General features: G+C 51.1%; 5 protein-coding genes across 5 annotated transcripts, besides 1 other annotated feature; 3 read left to right on the top strand and 2 right to left on the bottom strand.

The window, feature by feature from the left end:
• Nucleotides 1–21,073: part of a sequence feature (contig 1.122 1..214949(-1)) that runs on past both edges of the window.
• On the top strand, nt 585–2,065 carry fhpA (flavohemoprotein). The gene has a single exon (XM_659681.2). It carries the CDS (start codon nt 616–618, stop codon nt 1,846–1,848), a length of 1,233 nt encoding a protein of 410 aa, XP_664773.1. The 5' UTR covers nt 585–615; the 3' UTR covers nt 1,849–2,065.
• On the top strand, nt 4,648–6,076 carry ANIA_07170 (uncharacterized protein). The gene is made up of 2 exons (XM_659682.2): nt 4,648–5,072; nt 5,180–6,076. Exons 1-2 carry the CDS (start codon nt 4,860–4,862, stop codon nt 5,798–5,800), a joined length of 834 nt encoding a protein of 277 aa, XP_664774.2. The 5' UTR covers nt 4,648–4,859; the 3' UTR covers nt 5,801–6,076.
• Nucleotides 9,868–10,556, bottom strand: ANIA_07171 (protein ngn13; the record flags this gene model as incomplete). Its single annotated transcript, XM_659683.1, has 3 exons — nt 9,868–9,956; nt 10,201–10,416; nt 10,475–10,556. 3 exons carry the CDS (start codon nt 10,554–10,556, stop codon nt 9,868–9,870), a joined length of 387 nt encoding a protein of 128 aa, XP_664775.1.
• On the bottom strand, nt 11,343–14,605 carry ANIA_07172 (uncharacterized protein; the record flags this gene model as incomplete). The annotated part of the gene is made up of 4 exons (XM_050611917.1): nt 11,343–11,508; nt 11,576–12,405; nt 12,614–14,525; nt 14,562–14,605. 4 exons carry the CDS (start codon nt 14,603–14,605, stop codon nt 11,412–11,414), a joined length of 2,883 nt encoding a protein of 960 aa, XP_050467887.1. The 3' UTR covers nt 11,343–11,411.
• On the top strand, nt 16,286–19,034 carry ANIA_07173 (putative membrane bound cation transporter). The gene is made up of 3 exons (XM_659685.2): nt 16,286–16,356; nt 16,542–18,509; nt 18,559–19,034. Exons 1-3 carry the CDS (start codon nt 16,353–16,355, stop codon nt 18,813–18,815), a joined length of 2,229 nt encoding a protein of 742 aa, XP_664777.1. The 5' UTR covers nt 16,286–16,352; the 3' UTR covers nt 18,816–19,034.

Genomic DNA, 21,073 nt, shown 5'->3' with positions numbered 1-21,073 from the left:
CCGCTTCATTTCGGCTGACGTGAGCGTTGAGACCGTGGATAGCGGGCGCCGCGAGCCCTGGTTGTACACTGGCGACAACCCCGGTAAATCGTAGTATCGCCTCCAACAGCAGCGCGTCGATATAGATAGCTGCCGTCCTGCGATTCGTCGGTGCCCGCTGATAAGGTTGTTGCAGCAGCCAGTTGCCGTGCATAACCACTATCAAGCCAACTCTATCGCTCTCAAGCTCCCCGCTCCTAGCAGGGGTCGTGCATTATCACCTCCTGGAGGCCCCGCGGTTCGTTGTCGTCGTTATTGTTGATGTTGATGTTGTTGACACTCGACAGTTGTTTGTGAAGATCTTGCCAGGCTCAATAATGGCAAACAGCCTATTGGGCCTGGCCTCTGCACTCCGCGGAGAAATCTTGCGGGGACCACGCCATCGATCATCGAATCACCGCGGAAATGCTCCCACAAAATGGCGAATGCCGGGATAAGTCCGTCCTGCAGAAAATTCTATACTCCCGACATTGAAAGCAGGACAGTATAAATACGGCCGGTTGCCTCTGGTCTGACGATACTCTTCTTCATAAGAATATCTTCAGATTTCTGAGACACAGACAGACAGCCATCATCATGTCCCTTTCTCCCGAACAAATCCAGCTCATCAAGGCCACTGTGCCTGTGCTGCAGGAGCATGGCACCACCATCACCAAGGTCTTCTACGACAACATGCTCACTGCGCACCCCGAGCTCAAAACCGTGTTCAATGTCTCCAACAAGGTCCACGGGCACCAGCCGCAGGCGCTCGCGGGCGCGCTCTTCGCGTACGCGAGCTATATCGACAACCTGGGGGTCCTCTCGCCGGCCGTTGAGCGCATCTGCCACAAGCACGCCTCGCTTGCTATCCAGCCCGACGGGTACCAGATCGTCGGCAAGTTCCTCCTCGAAGCGATGGGCCAGGTGCTCGGTGACGCGCTCACGCCTCCGCTGCTCGAAGCCTGGGCGGCCGCGTACTGGCAGCTCGCCAACATCATGATTGGCAAGGAGGCCGAGTTGTACAAGTCCGCCGACGGGTGGACTGATTTCCGTGACTTCCGTGTCGCTCGTAAAGAGCCCGAGTCGGACGTCATCACCTCGTTCTACCTCGAGCCCGTGGACGGCAAGCCTCTGCCGTCTTTCCTGCCGGGCCAGTACGTCTCTATCCAGGTGCAGGTGCCGCAACTCAACCACGCGCAATGCCGCCAGTACTCGCTCAGCGACCAGCCAAAGCCAACCTACTACCGTATCAGTGTACGCAAGGACCTTGGTCTGGATGCCTCTGACCCGTCCGCGCCCGCGCATCCCGGCTACGTCTCTAACATCCTCCATGACAATATCAATGTTGGCGACATCGTCAAGCTCACCCATCCCTATGGCGACTTCCACCTCACCGATGCCGCCGCCTCAAGCCCGCTTGTCCTGATCTCCGCTGGCGTCGGTCTCACCCCGATGACATCAATGGTGAACACGCTGCGCACCGCCGAGTCCAACACCCGCCCTGTACATTTCATCCACGGCGCACACACGTCCGCATCGCGTGCCTTCCAAGCACACCTGCAGTCCCTCCCCAACCTCAAAACAACGTACTTCCTGACGGCTCCAACCGAGTCGGACAAGCAAGGCGAGAACTACACATACAAGGGTCGCGTTGATCTATCCAAGATCGCCGACGAGGATCTCTTCCTTGGCGACAAGCAGACTGAGTACTACATCTGTGGGCCGACGGCGTTCATGCTCGATACACAGAAGGCGCTTGTGGCCAGGGGCGTGGACCAGAGCCGCGTGCACATGGAGCTTTTCGGCACGGGTGGCGTGCCGGCGGCTTAGAGCTGTCCATCACGGGAGCTTCAAAACTTTCGAGGCCAGGCCAGACCTCAATTCGTCTATCAGTGGAGGCTGTGGCCGATGCTGTGTGAGGCAGGGCGACGTGTGACGAGAGCAATTCTTCTGATTTGACTGTATTTTTTCGTAATGATATCCCAATCCCGACTCTGTTATGTAATTAGAATTTTGCCCAGCCAATGAATAATACTCTCTCCTCTTGAATTTGGTTTCACGAGTCAATGGCTCAATCGCTTGAAGGACGCGAATCTCCGAACGTGCCCCGTTGACGCCGGATTGAGCGCATCCGGAACCTTCGGCCGAGCTGAGTTGTAGCACGCTGAATGGTCGGAACGCACCGGGTCAGTCCGGGAGTGGGCCGTAATATTCCGATGGCATAATTCATAATTACTCATCAAATAGAGATTACTGCATTAGTTTATTCATTATTTTATTCAGCTCTGTTTCGAAATACCTCCTACCCGTCTGTCAACAGACACGCCCTCACAAGATGGCGGTGACCACATCGGATCCATCTAGTGCATCCATCTGCGTCAATCTGCGTTCATCTGCATCCAGTCTAACCAGACAATGCTGACCAAGCATAGCAAGCCGATCAGATCTATAGGGCTGTCCAACGTACGATGAATAGCAAAGCCCGTTCCCCGCAACAAACCCCGACCGGGTCGCCATGCATATATCTAGGAGTCGGTCCTCTTATTCTGGCCGTATCTGGCAGTGTTTTGGCCGTCAAGACTCAACGAGATCGAACACGCGTTGTCGCTCAGACCGGCCGACGCGCATGATAACACAACTTGTTTGCGACCGCCAGCCCCGCGATGCTCAGGCGGAGTGAGAAAGAGGGCCTCTGGCCGGTGCTCTGGAGTGGATGATCAGCTCGACTGTCTAGCATAGTCAATTGTACCTCTCAACTGGAATCGTCAGTGCGATTACCTAGGCCGGCCAACTAAACATTTTCGACTGGGAGAGCCGCGACCTCGAGTGGGAACCGACCGATCAACTTGGATGACGAATCGCTCTATGTTCGATCGCTTGCACTCTGACCTTTTTGGTCTTTCTGATCTCTGATCTGTTCCTCTGCCGGAGTGCAGGTCGGTTCTGTACCGGACAATGGACGACCGAGTCGATGCCAACACCAGCCACGGAGACCAAGAATCGCGACCAGGTGACCTCCATCGACGGACCTCTATTCGAATCGACGGTCGGATCACCCGGATACGCCTGGCCCTGATGGAGACGCTCGGCTCGGTTCGCCCATCCGGCGGCAACCCATGGCCCGCTCGTTCACGAGATTAGGATTAGATCGGAATTCAACGTTGAGAGAATGTCTAGCGCGGGGAAAACTCCGGTCGCTTCGCTCCGATGCGACGCTGCAGCCTTCACGGCGCAGGTACCCCTAGAAGGTCAGAGGAGTCAGCTTCTGCGCGAGCTGCAGTATCTTTCGACTCACCGTCTGCAACCGAAGAGCTCGGCAGGTGATGCCTGAAGAATTTCCGTGTGGTCCCCTTTCTTTTTTGGTATATTTTTTAGAGCGGCAGATGAGGCACTGGTGCAGCAGCTTCTGCAGTAATTTTACCCGTGCAGGTGTCAACGGGGCTCTCGACGGCAGATCGTCGTCTCCGCAGTAACTACCACTAGTCTAACGGCGGGATGTGATTTCCAGAGTGCGACCTCTGTGTTTCGGTCCCTCTGAGTGGCCGACATAGACAGATGCGATCTACGTAACCGCAAGAGCAGCAATTCTGACTGGCTCATCCGTTGTCCTGTCTCTGTTCGCTGAACATTAGCTGGCATTGGCTGGCTTTACTGGGATTCGCTGGCGTTAACTGAGCATAGGATGAACACAGATGAGGCAACTGGGCTAACTAGGCATATGAGGCATAAAGGCATAATGGCATACTGCGAAAGGCATAACTGACGCGGATGCGGTAGCAAACAGGCTGAGACGCCAAGACGCTGCGACGGCCGCGACCGGATATGATTATAGCCGGCCGGTCAGGGTCCAGCTCCACCGCGACTGGAAACCGTCTTCCGTCCAGAAAAGACGAGTCGAGCGTGGCAGCTGACCGGTGAGGTGATGCGGGAGACTCTGTATCCGTCAGGCCACGACCACGTTGGCGCGGAGGGCGCCGATGTGCTTGCAATAACGGGTTCCTGTTGATGTCAGAATGCCGCAAGGGAAGATGGTCGAGCCAGTTTTCGAAGACGAAATGTTCGAAATGATCGCAGTTGTGTAACCAGACGAGACCACGGTCGGTCATTGACCAGCCAGGATTTGGCGATTACACAGCACTAATCCCACTTCTCCCACTTCTCCCAGCGTGAGCGCACCCCGGCCCATGAGTAAGGCCAGAGTCGTATCGGGCCCGAGGCCCGGCCGAGACCATTCAGGCTGAGAGTCCTGACACTCTAGAGCCTGGCCGTTACACGAATCGAGGGATCCACGATCGGTCCGCCGCTCCACTCCTGTCAATAGGCCGGCTGGTCCCAAACGGGCAGGGCTTCCTATTTTTCCCTATTTTTCCCATTGTTCGAACTACGTCCCCATTCGGACCCGGCCGATGCCCACTTCGAATCTGCTAGCACTAGCAGGCGCCATCTGGATGTCCAGCATCCGGCTGGGGTGACTTCGGCTGCCCTGCACCGAGCAAGTCACCGCGCAGAGATTGTCATCTGCTGCCAATGGCCATCACGGCTCCTTCCTGGTCGCTCGGGTGCAGTGTCGGGAACGAATCTGCTATATAAACAAAGAGTGTTTCCATCCGCCGTCTCTATACATCGCCACAGCATCGCATCGCATCTCATCTTATCAACTCATCGACTCACATTCCAACATCTCATCATTCCATCATCTCAAGGTTGTCTTAGCTTGTCTTGCCATTGAGACCACTAGGTTAGACGACTTGATTACTTGACGACCTGACCCAGCCTAACTCTCTGGCTCTCGCCCACAGTTGCTGCCGCCTGCCTTCCGCTACCGAACCAGCTATCAGCTCATGGCGTACATGTCTCCTGATCCCCTGTCGGCCAATTGGTCCTACGACAGCGCCATCGACCTCTTCTCCCTCAACACTATGATCCCCGAGCCATTCCCTCTGGATATCCCCAACGACATGCTCTGGGATGCAAAGGAGCTGCCGGCCGATTTCTTCGCTGCCCCGACAGACATCAACGGGTTCACCGTCTCGCATGACGAGTCGCTCTCTTCTGTATGTTCCCCGTCTTCTATATCTTCTATGTCTTCCTATGTCTTCGTATATTTTCTATATTGAAAGAGTTCTTGAGTGTCACGTATGCTAATATGGAATATGGATAGGACCAAGAAAGCGACGACCAGTCTTTCTCGCCCAACAACTTCATGGCCTCGACGCCCCCGTCTGCTTCCACACTCGACCTCCCCTCGCCAATGGCCATGCCCATGAATATCAAGACTGAGCCGCAGACTACGATCAACCCGTGCTCCACTCAGTCTCAGCAACCCAAACGCAAAGCCTCTATGATCTCGGACTCGTCGAGTCGCTACTCCTCTCCCGAACTCTCACCACAGCAGCCCTCTCCACCACCTCGACAAACAACAACGACCGGCCGCAGGTCCCGAGCCGCAAACGCGACAAACGGTGATGAGAACACCGCCCGTGGCCGCAACGCCGCTAAGCGCGCCGCTCACAACATCATCGAGAAGCGCTACCGCACAAACATGAACGCCAAGTTCGTTGCTCTGGAAAAGGCCATGTCTGTCAAGACGTCCGGTGTGTCGAAGGCCGTCTCGTCGACAAATTCAAGTAGCAATGGCGTCAAGTCCTCGGCGTCGCTGAAAAAGTCCGAGATTCTGAGCAATGCAATCACGTACATGCAGGAGCTGCAGGAAATGAATGAGCGGCTACGCAAGGAGGTCGCCGCCCTGACTCGAGAGAGAAGAGCAAATGCATACTGTTAAATCTCGCATCTTATGGGTGATGGTGTTTTTCGGAGTTTCTTTGCTTTTCTGCTCTTTGCTGGACTGACTATCTGGGTATCAGTTGTGTTGGTGGTTGTGGATTACTGTACTATAAATCTTCTCCTTTTCTTTGCACCAAGATGAGGTTTAGACCTTCTCCTGTCTGGCGTTTGAGGTTTTCGGTTGGGTGTGCATGCATGGGCTACGATACCCGGAAAAGTTGGTCTCGGATAAGAGAGTATAATTTCTTCTCTTTCAACAAGATTAAATTATCTGAACAGTTTGGCAAAAGTAGCCGGCGGTAGTTTTTCACAAGTTACTTGGCAGCATCTACTGCTCTTCTAAGAAATCCGTTGTCGTCTCTGATAGGTGCGATCCGCTGCGACGTCAGGAAGTGCTCTATTTTCCAATACTTCTCTTTACCGACACTCGATCTACTCTACATCTGGTCTAATCCTTCAGAAGCCTCTACTGCCATATTCCCCTATCAACTACTCTTGTCGTCACCTCACGGCACTCCTGGCCATAATACTGCTTGCTCGTGCAGCTTCATCTCGCACTGGATGTATCATCGGCCAGACAATGCTTGCTATATACCAGCTCTGTGATTGGTCAAACGTGGTTATTAAACGCCGTCTTATTGATTTTCACCAAACGATACCCTTTTTGTACATGATAGCCGTCGACCTATGTAGATCCATCATTCCAAAGCCTTGGATTGATTCTACCTTAATGCATGCTCTTATCAACAGTCTTATTTTATTCAATTCAATTTTATTTTGATTAATCAATTCTTTACCTATTTATTTTTCATATTTTGACTATTCTCTTTACAGACCGCGAAAGACACTCTAGAAGCAGGATAATGGGTATCAGTTTATAATTGTCAGACTGCACATATGACCATCTTAGCGTCGATAATCGCTTCTTTTATGATGACAATTGACACCCTAAATAGAGCAACAATGAAACAAGTAGTAGCTGACGTAATTGACGTCGACTGAGGTAATTGATGTAATTGATGTATTCATGGTTTATGGTACTGCCAAGCCCAGTGTATACCCGAGATGCTGTTGAGAGCGGAGTCGTACAGTTCACCTGACCCCTCCAAACATACTCAAACAGGTCTTTGGGTGTATGATTTCATCTTTCACACAAATGACTTTGTAATGTTGGAACCGCTTACGTCAAGCGGGACGGGACGGGGCGAAATATCTGGCCTACGTACTTCGTAGGCTCTCTGCATATTTGGGCACCTCCAGACGACGTCAAACGTCCCTCGCCGACCAAGGATTGTAAAACCCCGAATGATTCCCGATAAGTGGCCATTTCAGTTCATTTCGACGAGAGGGGCCGCCAGTTTCATCGTGCTAACAGGATCCCAAAGGTACCCGGCCAATGGATTCCTAGACAGTCAGACCTCTAGACGGACGAGGGGAAAAATCTGCTGTGCGGCACATCATAATACTCTACCAGCAAGCGAGCACACAGCTGAAACAGATTAGGCCCAGGCCCAGAACCCCGCCTCCAATCTTGTTATGGCGACTGGCCGGGCGTCAGGGGCGTGCTCGAAAATCCCAATACCAAGGCGACTGGACGCGCGAGGCCTGGATAGGCATGGCGGAGGATGAGGTCCAATAAGTGACGGCCCACTTTCAGGATTGATCCAGCCTTGGTTTCAGGCTAGCTGGAAGCCACTATTACTCACTACGCGAGCGAATAAGTTAACTAATGGTGGGCTTGAACGCCCAAAATGCCGCAGGTAGGTGCTCATACTATTGCCTCAGCCCTAATCCATGTGCATATTAGCTTTAGTTGGCACCATGGGGTCGAGTACTGTACCGGGATGAAGGCCCAGTCCCCAGTCATTGGCCGATCCTTCTAGGCTGGAAAACGCCCAGAACGACAAGCGAAGCACCAGCTGGGGTCTCAGATGGAGGCCCTGGCAAAAAGATGGGGAGGCCTTGGCTATCCGCATCGCGGTTACGGGCGACTATTGAGTGATGTGTCGGCTAGGCAGTCTAGATCCTGCGGCCCTTGTTAGCGATGCACTGCCCTTGCTCCTGTACCTTGATTCGTATGCTTTTGTCAGGGATGCGAGGCGTAACCGTTGCACTGCAGATTACTAGGCCCCATTATACTGTACGCTCCCTTCGGCCGCGGGGTCGTGGCAGGCATGCTGCGACTTGGGGATAGAATAGCGTAGTTTTGTAAACATTTCCTGGCGACTATGAAGGACGTACGGAGCTTTTGCCCAGAATCCTCAAGGCCCACCGGCTTTGTTAGATTAATCTCGCCCTCATTGCATCTCTCGTCGTTTTGGGGGATATCGCGCTGCCACTAGTACCCTCTGCTAGCCTTTAATTGATATATGATATTAGTTTTCGGGTGATATTCAGGATGTACGAATTCATTTACCCACTGCAATTTCAGCACACCTCGGCCTTGTCCAATACTGTCGCTTGCCTACCATATGGTGTCTGCTCCTAGGGTTTGTAGATCTATTTCTAGCCAAGACGAATTCCTGGTAGCCGAGCCTGAAGAGGAGAGAAGTGTACGATATCTCAATCTGTGCATTTTGAATACGAAGGAGCATATCTTTTTTCCTACTTGACGGCGGATATTGAATAGTCAGATCTTGTTACCTGTTGGCGGCACTGGTTCATAATGCCCAATCTCTGTCTTCTTGATAAGCAAATATAGCGAAAATACTAGATGTACCAAACATAGTAACAATTGCTCTTGTACAGCGAGGCCTGTGAGCTCCTTGTGGTGAGCTCTGCCTCTTCTGAATAGCTGCCTAGACACACCATATTATCATCACTACGGTATCTGCCAGCTCCTGCAAGTATGTTAGAACTGGCTTGGTAATTCAACCCTCTTCTCCCGATTCTTCTTCTTAGTCCTCTCATATATTCTACATCTTATGATCTACACGCACCCCAATCGCGATACACTACCTTATCTCCCAGAACGTCCTCCCTCTTCAACCCCTTCCTATCTTAAGGGCTGCGGCTACGCCCTCTCACTTTCCACCGCATCCGCTTCCAAATTACTTATACCATGAGCTAGCACTCAAATCCGGGCATCATACTACCATGACTATCCGCCGAGTCACCGCCACATAGTCCGCTAGACTGTCAAGACGCTCCCCTTTCTTCCGTGCCTGGGGCAGACAACATGCCTCACAAACCTTCTCCCAGACATGAAAGTGCTCTAGTCCTATCAGCAGTTAGAAATGGCTGCTTAGACTCATATTTCACGTTCTGTGAGCACGGACGTGTAAACTTACTACAACTTTTGTCCTTGACCCTTATCTTTTCCTCGATATCTACTCCCTATAATAAAAGCCTTTCTTGATATTTATGATGCCTTTTCTCAGGCTTCTTTTGCTTATTGCCATGGCTGCATTCTCTCCTTGCCATCACCCATGACAGCCTGTTTGACCACAATACAGAAGCCTACGGGTGCAGCATAGACAAAAATCATTAACCTCCAGCAGACATAGACTGCTAATTCACCCCGTCCTCAAGCCAACTTTGTACCATAATGCCATATGCTTCTGCCAGTAGTTTTGCGCTATGTCATCCTTTGCATTTTTTCCCATCAGAACTCTCATGGCCCATGGCCTGTCATAGCCGCGACGCTCGGTATTGACAAAAACAGGATCCTTAGATATCATACACAGTATTCTTGTCACCGGACAATACAACCGGCATCACCGCATACGTGCCCAAAGAAGGATACGAGAACTGGAGCGCGCTTTATTTGAAGAGTCCTACAATTCTTAGGGCCATGCAGCAGCAGGTTTACCATCAGCTGCATAAATGTTGTGTCTTCATTATGCGCAATAGGAACTCGATCTCTGTGAGGATCCCTCGATTGCCAGATGGCGTTAGATAAACGATTTGCACACCTTAAAGGTAGCGTCTGCTGGGCATGTTGTCGGACGGGATAGGGTACGATTGGATTTATTTTCTTGTGGATAACGGTTGAAACAACGAGATTAACTTGGGAATGAGGGAAGCTGCTGTGAATTGCTTAAATGTCAGGTTTATCAAGATTATTTATGGTTTGTAGCCCAGCTGTAGTGGAACTGGTATATTAAGTCGCCGGTAGTTACTCAGTGTCATGTTGTAGGCCTGAGTAGTCGGAACTGATAGATGTCCAGATTACTATACACCCACTACTTTGCTTCTAGGTCTGATTACCACCTAGTCCTGAATGTCAAGAGCCAGACGTAGCAACGAGTTTATGCTGTATTATTACTCGATATCATGATTCAGCGTTGTTACTATCAACCCTTTAATGCCTCCACTCACTCCTTTCTCCTATTCCCGCAGCATAAGAGAAATAACAGGGACGTATACAGAGGGCAGAATCCTTTACCTAGTGCTTACGCGCCCTTCTAATCATAGATGCAACCTCCGCCTGTCCCGAATCACCTTTGCTCTCATCCACAAACCCAAACCGCTCATACAGCGGCGCTCCAGCTCTGCTCGCATCCGCATACAGTGCGACTCCCTCTTCGTCCGCCAGGCCACAATCCCACTGTACAAGCATCGAGCCCGCGCCGCGCCGCTGGTAATTGGGGTGCACTACCAAAGTATCAAGGTCTACACCCATCAGTCAGTCTCAGGCCCTGATTAGGACGCATCTGGGCAAGAACCATACAATAATGCTTGAGTCCTTCCATAACTCTCCTCCTCGCTCTTTCCTCAATCTCAAAGAACGCCTCGCATTCAGCTGCTGGCATGTCGTAGTGCCAAAGAGGATACCGGCTCCCTCGTTCTTCAGCCGTCGAAAGGTCCCATTTAGCATACGCGATTATGCGTTCGCGCTCCTGGCCGTGTTTGTCTCGAGCGCTTGAATCAACGATCTTGACGTATTTTTGAAAGGTCTTGGGGTGCAGATCGTGCTGGTTTGCGGCAGTCAGCTACGAGCGCACGCCCGGGGTGTCAGGGAAGAGCTGGCGGATTGCGGGGTCAATGAATGCGGCGAACCAGCGGTTGTTAGGGCGGGGATGTCAGCTGGCACGATGGGTGATAGTTTCAATGTGCTGGGGGTTGTTTTTGAGGTCATTTTCGCGGATGATATGGGGTGGCTATAGGGGTAAGGGGGGTTGCTTAAGGGATGCGCTGTGTTGAGTTTCGCTGTGTCCACTGTGACCGCGCGGCATTGTAGTCAAGATCTTCTCCGTCCTGGGTCTGTAGATCATTTAGTTAGCTGAGTATGGTTGCATGCCATGCTGTGTGCCCAGTGTAATATTTCTTCAATATAGGCAGCTATGGACTAGAGCTAGACCAGACCATAGCGTGATGATGAATCTCATTTTATATCTTTTGTCTGATTACGCGATTGAGCAGAATTATCGCCGCAGAATTTCCTTATCTACGTACAGTTATGCTATGTTTTTCTGACTACTTCATCCCTCAGTCACCTAGTTTTATCACTGAGATATCTAGATATTTCTCGGTGTCAGCTGGTTGGGGTAGAGACAGGTCTAGGACAGTTGAATGTAGCCCACTATGACAGGGGTATCAATGGACAATGGGAATATTATTGCAGCTTCAAATTCAATTCAGTGGCTGCTCACCACGAACTGCAACACTTAAAGATCGTCCATCAACGTCCTTAATTCAGCTCCCTCGTCACCGCCTTGATCCCGAACGTCAAACGAGAGCTCCCCAACCAAGGACTTCACATTGCTATGCATCGTTAGCATTGCCACAGAGTCAAAACAGTCTAATATTGGGGTCATATTGGATGCCATACCCAAGCAACTTCCCCAGTCCCGCTCCCACAACAGACCTTAGCACCTCCAACGAGGCAAACGCTGAGAACGCGGGATCATGAATGTGCCGAATACTCATCAAGTCCTTGTCTGTCTGACGCACGGCACGCGCAAGCGGGAATGAGGCCCCTGTAGACAGATACGGGGGTAACGGCTGGGCGTTCAAAACCGCTGATCCGAGGTGGCAGAGGAGAGAGGTTGTGGCGTGGGATTTGAAGTCTGTAGATTGTAGCGCAATAGAGGCTAGGCGAGAGGACCATTTTTTTGTGAATTTATCTTCCATCCTGGTATTCCCTCGCGTTGAGAGCAAAGATGGATCTTGAAAAGATTGGGCTGTCTGGGCCATCAGGGCCATGCTGATGAACATTCGCTGGATCTCACGGATGATGGCATCGTATGTCGATTTCGGGAACTTACCTCCGATACGCGGCTCGAAGGTGCTAAAATGACTGAGTGTCCGTAGTTTCGTCAGAAGTATCATCCCCTCCTTGAAGACTCGCTGTCTAGTTTTCTGCAGATCCTGTGTAATCGCGGAGTTCGTAGACTGTACAGAGCCTTCACCCAGCTCGCCTTTCATCCACAGCTCGATGGTCGCGTGCAGGCAGCTGTAGAACCGCGCGAGAAGATATAGCCCTTCCCCAAGGGATTTGCGCAGTGTGCTCTTTGACGTTACAGGGTAGGGGAGGACAACCCAGATAAAGGAGATCGCACAGCCTGCTGCGACAGCGAGAAGCTTGTAAGGAGCGAACAGGTAGATTGGATAGTAGGGTTGGCCATTCGAGGTGCCGACGTCTGTGCCGAGCTTGCGCATCTGCACAGCGGAATGTTAGAAGTATTAACTAAGACAAAGGGACAATGTCACCTGTAACTCGTAGCCAACAATCACATTCAAGGTGACGATAGCGATCACGGACGGGCCGAAGAGCGTGGGTTTGGTTATGTAGAAGTAATACTGAGCTCAGGTAGCCTTGTTAGCTTGCCTGTGCAGACAACTGCTCATCTATCAAGGGTGTGCTCACCTCAAAGACATTGGCCAAGTAAAGGAAGACTATTACTCCCGCTGTATGTTGGTCCGGTATGTACCAAACCATCAGACTCAGCGCCAGCGAAATAACCGTAGCCGCAATGCGCGTTATGAAGCCTAGCAGCGTCTGTCCACTCGTCGGGCTCATGCCTATAACAATCACAATCATGGCCCAAATACATCTCTGGCGGATGAAGAAATCTTGCGTCTGGTGGAGATATGCAAGAATCCCGACGCAGAATGAAGCTGCTGCAACGCGGAAGCCGAAAACGCTTTCTGAAGAACGGAGGACGCGGCAAATTAGGGGGAGGACGCTGCTTGCCTTTTCCCAGGCTGTTGAGGGGGGAAGGTGTTCGGGGTTGGGGTGAGGCGATTGTTTGTTCCTGTGTTTGTAGGTGATTGAAAGCCATTCGCAGATGGTAAGCGCAGGCAGTATTATCCGCTTTCGAGCCATCGTACCATCCATGACCTTCGAATTTGCGAATTCCACGAAGTCTTGGGTTGCCTTGAGCAGCTTATCCTGGAGTTGCAATATATACAGCACGAGGAAAAAGGACTGTTCGACGTCAACATCGGTAGCAGCTGATTCGTCATCTGATACTCCGTCCGCTGACTTCTCGTAGGAAAGCGCCTCGAGCGAAACAAAGGCCTGGGGAAGCTGTCTTCGTCTCGAATGATATTCTAACTTCCGCTTCTCAAATTGTGCAGGAAAGTGCGGGCTCAACGGGTTCAAGGGCTGCCCTGCCTCCTCATCCCTATGCCTATCAAGTTGTATCGGTTTCATGATTTCCAACTTCAATAACGCATACTGCAGCCCAGCATTGACCAGCTCAGAGCAGTCTTCAAGACGGCTATGCAGAAATGCTGCGACATGTTCAGTCCCAGACCGAGAAGACACCTCTCCGAGATGGTTCAACGCGATATCGAGGGTTGCCTGTGCTTCTTGGCTCGAGACCATGTCTAGTATGTCTGGAAGCATGGCCAATCCTGAAAGGGGTAGAAAGAGGTTTTTGAAGAGACCGCCGAACTGGGTGAGGTCACTCGCGGATAGCTTGCCCCATGCAATCTCATCTTTCGAGTAGAAGAGGTCAGACTGCAGCTTCGCTTGGATTGCATGGAGGCCTGTAACCGCCGCTTGTAGTTTCTTTCTCAATGCCTGAGGCGAATCGCTCATTGCAGGCGTGCCATCCCTACCGGAGCTAGATAGCGCCTGGCCAGCGCAAAGCGCAAAGCCGTCTCCGACAAATTCACCCTGAGCTTTTAGCACAATGTGAATCTGCGCCGCATATTCTCGTACATCCTGAAACACATCTCCCCGACTGGTGACGGGATAAACCAAAAGCGATACCCCTGTGGCAATGGCAAATCCCAGCATGAACCCCTTCAGCAGTCTCGAGATGAACTCCAGTCCGTCGGACAGGCTCACAAACGTCCCCGTCCGGGTCAGAGTCACAGACGAGAAAACTGAGAATGCAACCATCGGGTCCTGCAGCTCCGCTGGTTTCCACGCGCGGATGGCGTTCGCAGCCCAGATCATGACAATCAGCCATACTGCAGAAACAGCACAAGCGTCGGAGCTGTACGCGTCTTGCGGGGGGACTGGTGGTGCATGGTGTTCTTGTGCTTTGACGGCACAAAATACAGCAAGGCAGCATAGAGAGGCGGCGATGCAGGTTGATAGTACGTCAAAGAAGACAATCTTCGTGAACTTTGCTCGAGGCAGTAAAGCCTGCGAAAGGACAGAAATCAGGGCGGACAGGTAGCCAATCGTCAGTGTAATATTAGAGATGGCGCTGCTCTGGTAGATCGCAATGACAATTGTTGGTGGGAGGGCTCCTTTGAGCATCAGGAGGCATGTGCGGGCGTCGAGGTGGAGCGTCCGGAGCCATTTTGATGGGCTGAAATTCCTAGAAAGTCAGTACTTATTTGGCTGCTTTGTGTACTTTGAAAGGGATGTGTACCGGAGCCATTGAGATACTGGAAACATTGCGGCTGCCCTACCCGGGCATGAGAGTGTGTTGGGATCTGTGGTACAGCGGCCATGAGTTGATATAATCTACCCCGGACAGAGTTCCGTGAGCAGCTTCCGCAATCTTGACGTGGATCGCCCCCGGGACGGGAGCCGGCATTGATGGGATCGGGATCCCGCATCAACCATGTATTTCTTATAATCATTCTACTGTTTGTTCTTGGGCATCGCAGCTACTGTAGACTCGCATCATTGCTATCGGCTCAAGATCTCGTTCCCCCTACTAAGCAACGTCAGCACCCAAAAGCGAACTCGGCCATAAGAGAAATGTACTTGGAATGTTGAAACATTGCCCTATCCATAACTAATAAAGACTGCCATTGAGTTGTCCCTGTAAAATCGGAATACGATATTGTATCGCTTCAACTCCTCAGGCCCTTATGCTTGTGGCCTAGCGAGACGGTTAACCACGGCGGATGAAGTCTTTCCCGTACAGTAGCATGTTGTGTCCAACGCAATAACAGCCTTCCGACGCCATTTGATGTCTTTAGAATGCGTAAATGGCACTCTCTGCAAGGACGAGCATGGTTATTGCAACGCTACGTCTTGTGTAATGACGGACGTCATCCTAGGGCTGCGTCTAGGCAACACAATATCCCTTCAACGCTGACTTCAGTATTGATTTTGACTGCATTCGGCACAAAGTTGACTCAGCGTGTCTCCAGCAGTGGCAATCCATGGACAGAGACGCCTAGGCGAATAAATTGGGCTAGGCAGCTGGGTCGGCAGCCGGTGAGGCGCATGGAGAAAAGGTGGATCGCAGTCCGGGTGATGAGCGAGGCCCACTCAACGGGGATTTTGGCCCAGGGCCAAGTTTTGACAGTTGTGAAGACAGTGCTCGACATCGTTGACGAGTCTGAAAGGTCAGGAGAAGATCATCGACTCCCCCTTCGTTGCATCATCCCTTGCCTTCAGCAGAAATGAGCGGGGATGACGAGATGCAGAAAGAGCACTCGGGAAGTTACCGTTCGGGGAAACACCGGAATCTCGGCGATAAGCTCCGAGAATCCAACCAATCACCGCTGCACTGCTCAGCCCCGTGTGGCGGTGCTACTTCCATGATTGGTGGCCTTACCAGAAAGTGGCCAGTCAACTGTCAGACTATTGACATGTTTGGAAGGAAGATTCCAGATTGCAAGTCAGTCGCGAGAATGTCTCCTTGCTGGAAAATGTAGCAGATGACGAAAAGAGAATTGATGTAAGCGTGAAGCGGAGGGGTCAGTGTAGGACAATAATTGTGAGCAGGAGCATATCCATGGATGTAGCAGGACGCGTAAGGTTGAGGTACCTTTCTTCTTGGGTGCAAGGGTTATAAGGAGAGGAGATAATAAGACAAAGAACAAACACCGGACCGCTATAAATCCCTCTTAACTGAATCAGTATCCTCCTGCGATCTATCCCATATCTGTGTCCACTAGCAAAGCGCAGTTAAACAAATTCTTCATAGTGCCAGAGCATATCCACCATATTCTTACACAATTGTCATATCCAGCTGTCAGCATTCCAGACCAGGGGTGAGGCGTGATCGCCGGGCTTGGCATACGTATCAGGCGGCCAAGCCTCTCCCTCGCTGTGCCTTAAGCTTCGCTCTCTTCTATCTCTCCTTCTCCCCGTCCGTTTCTTCTCTCTCATCCATCTGTTCCTGCCGTCTTGGCTTTCCCTCACTGTCCATCCGCCTTCGACCATCACTCTTGGTCTTGAATTTATGCGTAAGCGTGCTCTTCTCTTGTCTTCCCCCCCCCGGGGTAACGCCCGTCTCTGGCGTTCGCCTTGTCAGCTCTTTGCTTTCTGGGCAGCCTCCTTGGCAGACCAGGGGCGTGGCAGACCCAGGGGCGCGGAGGACCAAATCGCACTTCTACAAGTTCTCAACCCAGCTGACCTGTTTTCACTCTAGACCGTATCCGTTCGTGGGCGAAAGCTCACGCATCTATCTCCCCCAACTCCCAGTCCCAGGGCGCCTCCCTAGAATCTACCGAACGCCCCGATGATCCCGATATACGTACCCAAAATGATCAAGTGAATAAACCAGCTGGTGACCCGGTTACGGGCTCACCGACCGATGACAACTCTCAGAAGAAGGGACTCGTCCCTCGTATGAAAAATGGCAGCATCCGGTTCTTTCGCCACACGAAGACGGCAATCTGCCACAGCTGGGTCAACGTGCTCCTGGTCTTTGTGCCGGTCGGCATTGCCGCTGAGGCTGCTGGACTCAATCCATCGGTGATTTTCGCCATGAATGCGGTGGCTATTATTCCTCTGGCTGGACTTCTGAGTCACGCTACTGAGTGTGTCGCCAGCCGAATGGGCGACGCTATTGGAGCCTTGCTCAATGTCACCTTTGGCAACGCAGTCGAACTGATCATCTTCATTATTGCCCTCGTTAAGAATGAAATTCGCATCGTTCAGGCATCTTTGCTAGGCTCTATCCTGGCTAATCTTCTATTGATTCTTGGAATGGCATTTCTCCTTGGAGGTCTCCGTTTCCAGGAACAAATCTACAACAGCACTGTGACCCAGATGAGCGCTTGTCTGCTCAGTTTGGCCGTCACCAGTTTGCTGCTACCGACTGCTTTTCATGCCTCATTTAAAGACTCGGATGTTGCTATGGACAAGACCCTCAAAGTTTCCCGAGGTACCAGTGTCGTCCTGCTCCTCGTTTACGTCCTCTACATCGTCTTCCAGCTGAAATCGCATGCTTATCTTTACGCCAGTATTCCTCAGCAGATCATTGATGAAGAATCTCACCCAGGTGTGTTGGCCGATCTCATGGATTCGTCATCAGACTCGTCAAGCAGTTCATCTTCGGATGAGTCAGACGATACGACGACCTCCTGGACAACGGCAAAGCGTATTAAGCGTGCCATGAAATACAGAAGATATCGAAAGGCTAGCACCAGTTCGCGGGGCACAAACTCCCCGGAACTGACGCAAAAGTCGTCCGTTATCGATGTCTCGTCTTTACCGCCGCGACAATCGAGTGCTACTAGTGCCTCGAGTGAGGAACGGCGCGACGAGACTGGTTCATATATTGCCGCGGTAGAGCAAGGCCAGGAAAAGAACGGACCTCGATCAAGGGATTTTGGCGATGATGGCCTAAACGTGGACGCCATCACAATCGCCAGTCGATCTGAGGGCCCTCAATCGAGGGATTTCGGCCAAACGCCTAGCATCCACCTCGCCGAGAAAGGCCGCAGAGGAACAAAGCGTGAACGTAAGAAAAAGAGAAAGGCTGCCAAGGAGGAAGCAAAGCAGTCCACTGCTCCAGAATTGGCTCAGCCAGCCGCCAACCCCCGTGTTTCCGCTTTATCTGTTGGACAAGGTGAGAGTGCCGATATTCCGCGCAAGTGGTCCCCTTTCCGCCCGAGTCTCCCGTCTCTATTGTCGAACACTGTATTTGCCACTCCACCCCCTACCACGTCAAATGACCCTTGGGGCAACTTCAACGGCTTGCGTCGTACGCACTCTCTGCCTTCGCTCAGCCAACGTCCTCCCCAACGTGTACAACGCCCACCTCCAGTTGGCAATGCTGTCCAGTTCGCCAGAGTGGCTGCACGCATGCCGCCTGCAGGAAGCCCCACCAGTAAACAGCAGCCTCAGGAACATGAAGAGCCGGGAATGTCTCGCACTGCCGCGGTTGTCATGTTGCTTCTTTCCACAGGACTTGTGGCAGTTTGTGCTGAATTCCTTGTCGACGCCATCCCGGCGATGGTTGAAAGCTCTCACGTCAGTGAAGCCTTCATTGGTCTGATTATACTACCCATCGTTGGTAATGCTGCAGAGCACGTAACTGCTGTGACTGTCGCTACGAAAAATAAGATGGATCTCTCCATCGGCGTATCTGTCGGTAGTAGTATTCAAATCGGTAAGCCCATCCGCACAATGATTCTCAGTATGATATTAACTGGTTTTAGCAATCTTTGTGACACCCCTGGTTGTGATTCTCGGCTGGATCATGGACAAAGAAATGACTCTGTACTTCACCCTCTTTGAGACGATTTCACTCTTCGTGACCTGTTTCGTCGTCAACTTTCTTGTCCTCGACGGCCGAAGCAACTACCTTGAAGGAGCTCTCCTTTGTGCCGCGTACGTGATCATCGCTGTTGCGGCCTTCTTCTACCCGGATAACGACCAGTCCAGCGCACTTGGGCAGGCAGGTTCCGCGAGCTAGACGAAATGATGGGTATTGCGGTGAACGTGAATGATCGTTCGGCTTGGCTGCACTGAAGTCCCATCCGCACAGCGATCATCCCTGACCAAAACTTCTTCGCTTTCGATGCATTGCGACAATGGATACAAAATAACCAGATTGTCAATTTCTTTACCTGTCAAGTGCGTCATCAATCTCAATAGTTCTATATCTACACATGAATAAATCATAACCTTATCAAGCAGTCTCCCTAAACCACTATAAACCATTGTAAGATCTATGTATTGTCTTGTCATTCAAATGTCGAAGTGGACTAGCACAGAGATCTCTAAAACCATCAAAGGGCTCAAGACAACCGTCCTATACAATACAGACCAGTGGCTCCCTTGCAATTGCTATTATATCTGTCCCAGAGTGTTGAAACTAACTAGAGGACCATTATGGTTACCGGCAAAGAATAAAGATAGACTTTGTCAAGGCTCTTCAGAGTTTGTCCATTTTCCGAGTAGACTCTCTGGGGTTTGAGTCAATGAGTCTATTCTAAAGAATGGAGATACGCTTTGCAATGATAGAAATGATAAGGCGAAGCGGTTCCGCCTTTCAAGGAAACTTGTGAAGGAGCTCGATTACTCAAAAGAGTACAGAAATATCCTGAGACGAAAAGCCCATTGTCTCTCGCGGAGCTAAACCCCAATATAGATGCAGAATTAGGCCAGCACCAGTTCTATCAAATATAAACCACTCGAGAGAGAAGAATCTGACGTGAGCTCTTTGTCTTCCCGTAACAAAAGGTTAAAGACTTTGTACCTCCAGCACATAGGTATAGTGCAGGATAAGAATATGGAGAAGTACTAAATATCATGTGCACTTTACGGCTTAGCGGAGAGACCGAGCCTTAGTTTAGATATGAATGTGCTGCTTACAGCGACGGAACTGGAACATGATAGAAATGACCATGCAGCTTCAACCCCAGTCCCTCGGCCTCTCTTTTTCCATCTCTACGACAACATCTATAATCAAAAGATCACTCAATAGATCTCCCTGAGAATGTGATCCCTAGCCAAGCACGTCTCGCACTCCAATGTCCTATGAATAGCCCATACTTCCCAGCCCGCAATAGCCTGATGGCATTCGGACGACTCCACCACCCACCGAGCCAAAACGGTCTCGGATACAATGTAACTATCAACAGGGCAGGAAGGTCGTGCAGACCCACAGAGCTCAGCATTTGATCCAACCAGAGCTAATAATGCAAACCACTCATTGGTGGTAGCAAGATACCCTGTTCTGACGTCGCGGGTTCCAAAGCCTAGGGTGTGAGAGCTGACGGCGAATTTGGCGCAGATGCGGCGGAAACTTTCCTCGGTCAGCACTGGCGAGGTCTGACATAAAGCTCCGGTTATGACATAGGCTGCCATCTCTCGGATGGTGACTAGTTACGAGGAACGGAGAGTGAGATGTGATAGATGCGTACATAACTTTTGCTGCAAGGACATATTTTGTTTTATACTTCAGGAATTCTGCCAATAGTTAAACATCAAGGACTTGGGATATGAAGTGCCTACTAGTACCTATGTCTAGTAAAAGGATAGCTCTTGTTCAAAAGGGCACTCGCTGAAGAAGTAAGAAAGCGCGTCAGGTTTTTGCTGCATTCACAATATCCTGTCTAGAGCAAGATCTGAGCCCACAAGTTCAGGCTCCCACTCTCTAGTAGCCGCCCACCGGCATATCTGGACTCTCGCGTAAGGCTGGTGAAGGCTGCCTGAAGGCAATATTTTGTTCTCGCTGCAGTCCTGGTTGATTGGACCAGGAATAGGGATAACTGACGTAGCTGTCACAGACTAATTAGCAAGCCCGCTTGTTTAATCAACCACAAAGCGATACATATGGCTATCATCTCGCGCGTTGACTGTGTACTGGCCTCGGTAGGAACAACAGTAGAAAGAAGCGTTGCTGCAACCCATTCTGGTTGTAAGCACGTATAGATAGTGTTTCCGTGTCGTCAGCTGACAAATACCAAACAATCAGACAACTAGAATATTTATCCAGAGGTCGTTGTAACACTAGGAAAAGCAAAATAGACAATGGCTTTAGCAGAGTGGTCAACAGGGCAGGAGGGCGTGTATCTCCTTTATGCCTGAGGCAACTACAAAGCCTCTTCTCGGCTAAAGAAGACTAACTACAACAGGCTAGACTGGCCCACAGCCTGTTGCTATAAAACTCGGCGCCGCGAACCGGCCGCGCCCTTTTCCTTCCTTTCTCCAGAATAGAATAGTGTG

This window comes from Aspergillus nidulans, chromosome IV (assembly GCF_000011425.1).
Source record: "Aspergillus nidulans FGSC A4 chromosome IV".
Classification (NCBI taxonomy): domain Eukaryota; kingdom Fungi; phylum Ascomycota; class Eurotiomycetes; order Eurotiales; family Aspergillaceae; genus Aspergillus; species Aspergillus nidulans.
Note: the sequence above shows the minus strand (reverse complement) of the source record. Positions and strands in the feature narration are given on the sequence as shown.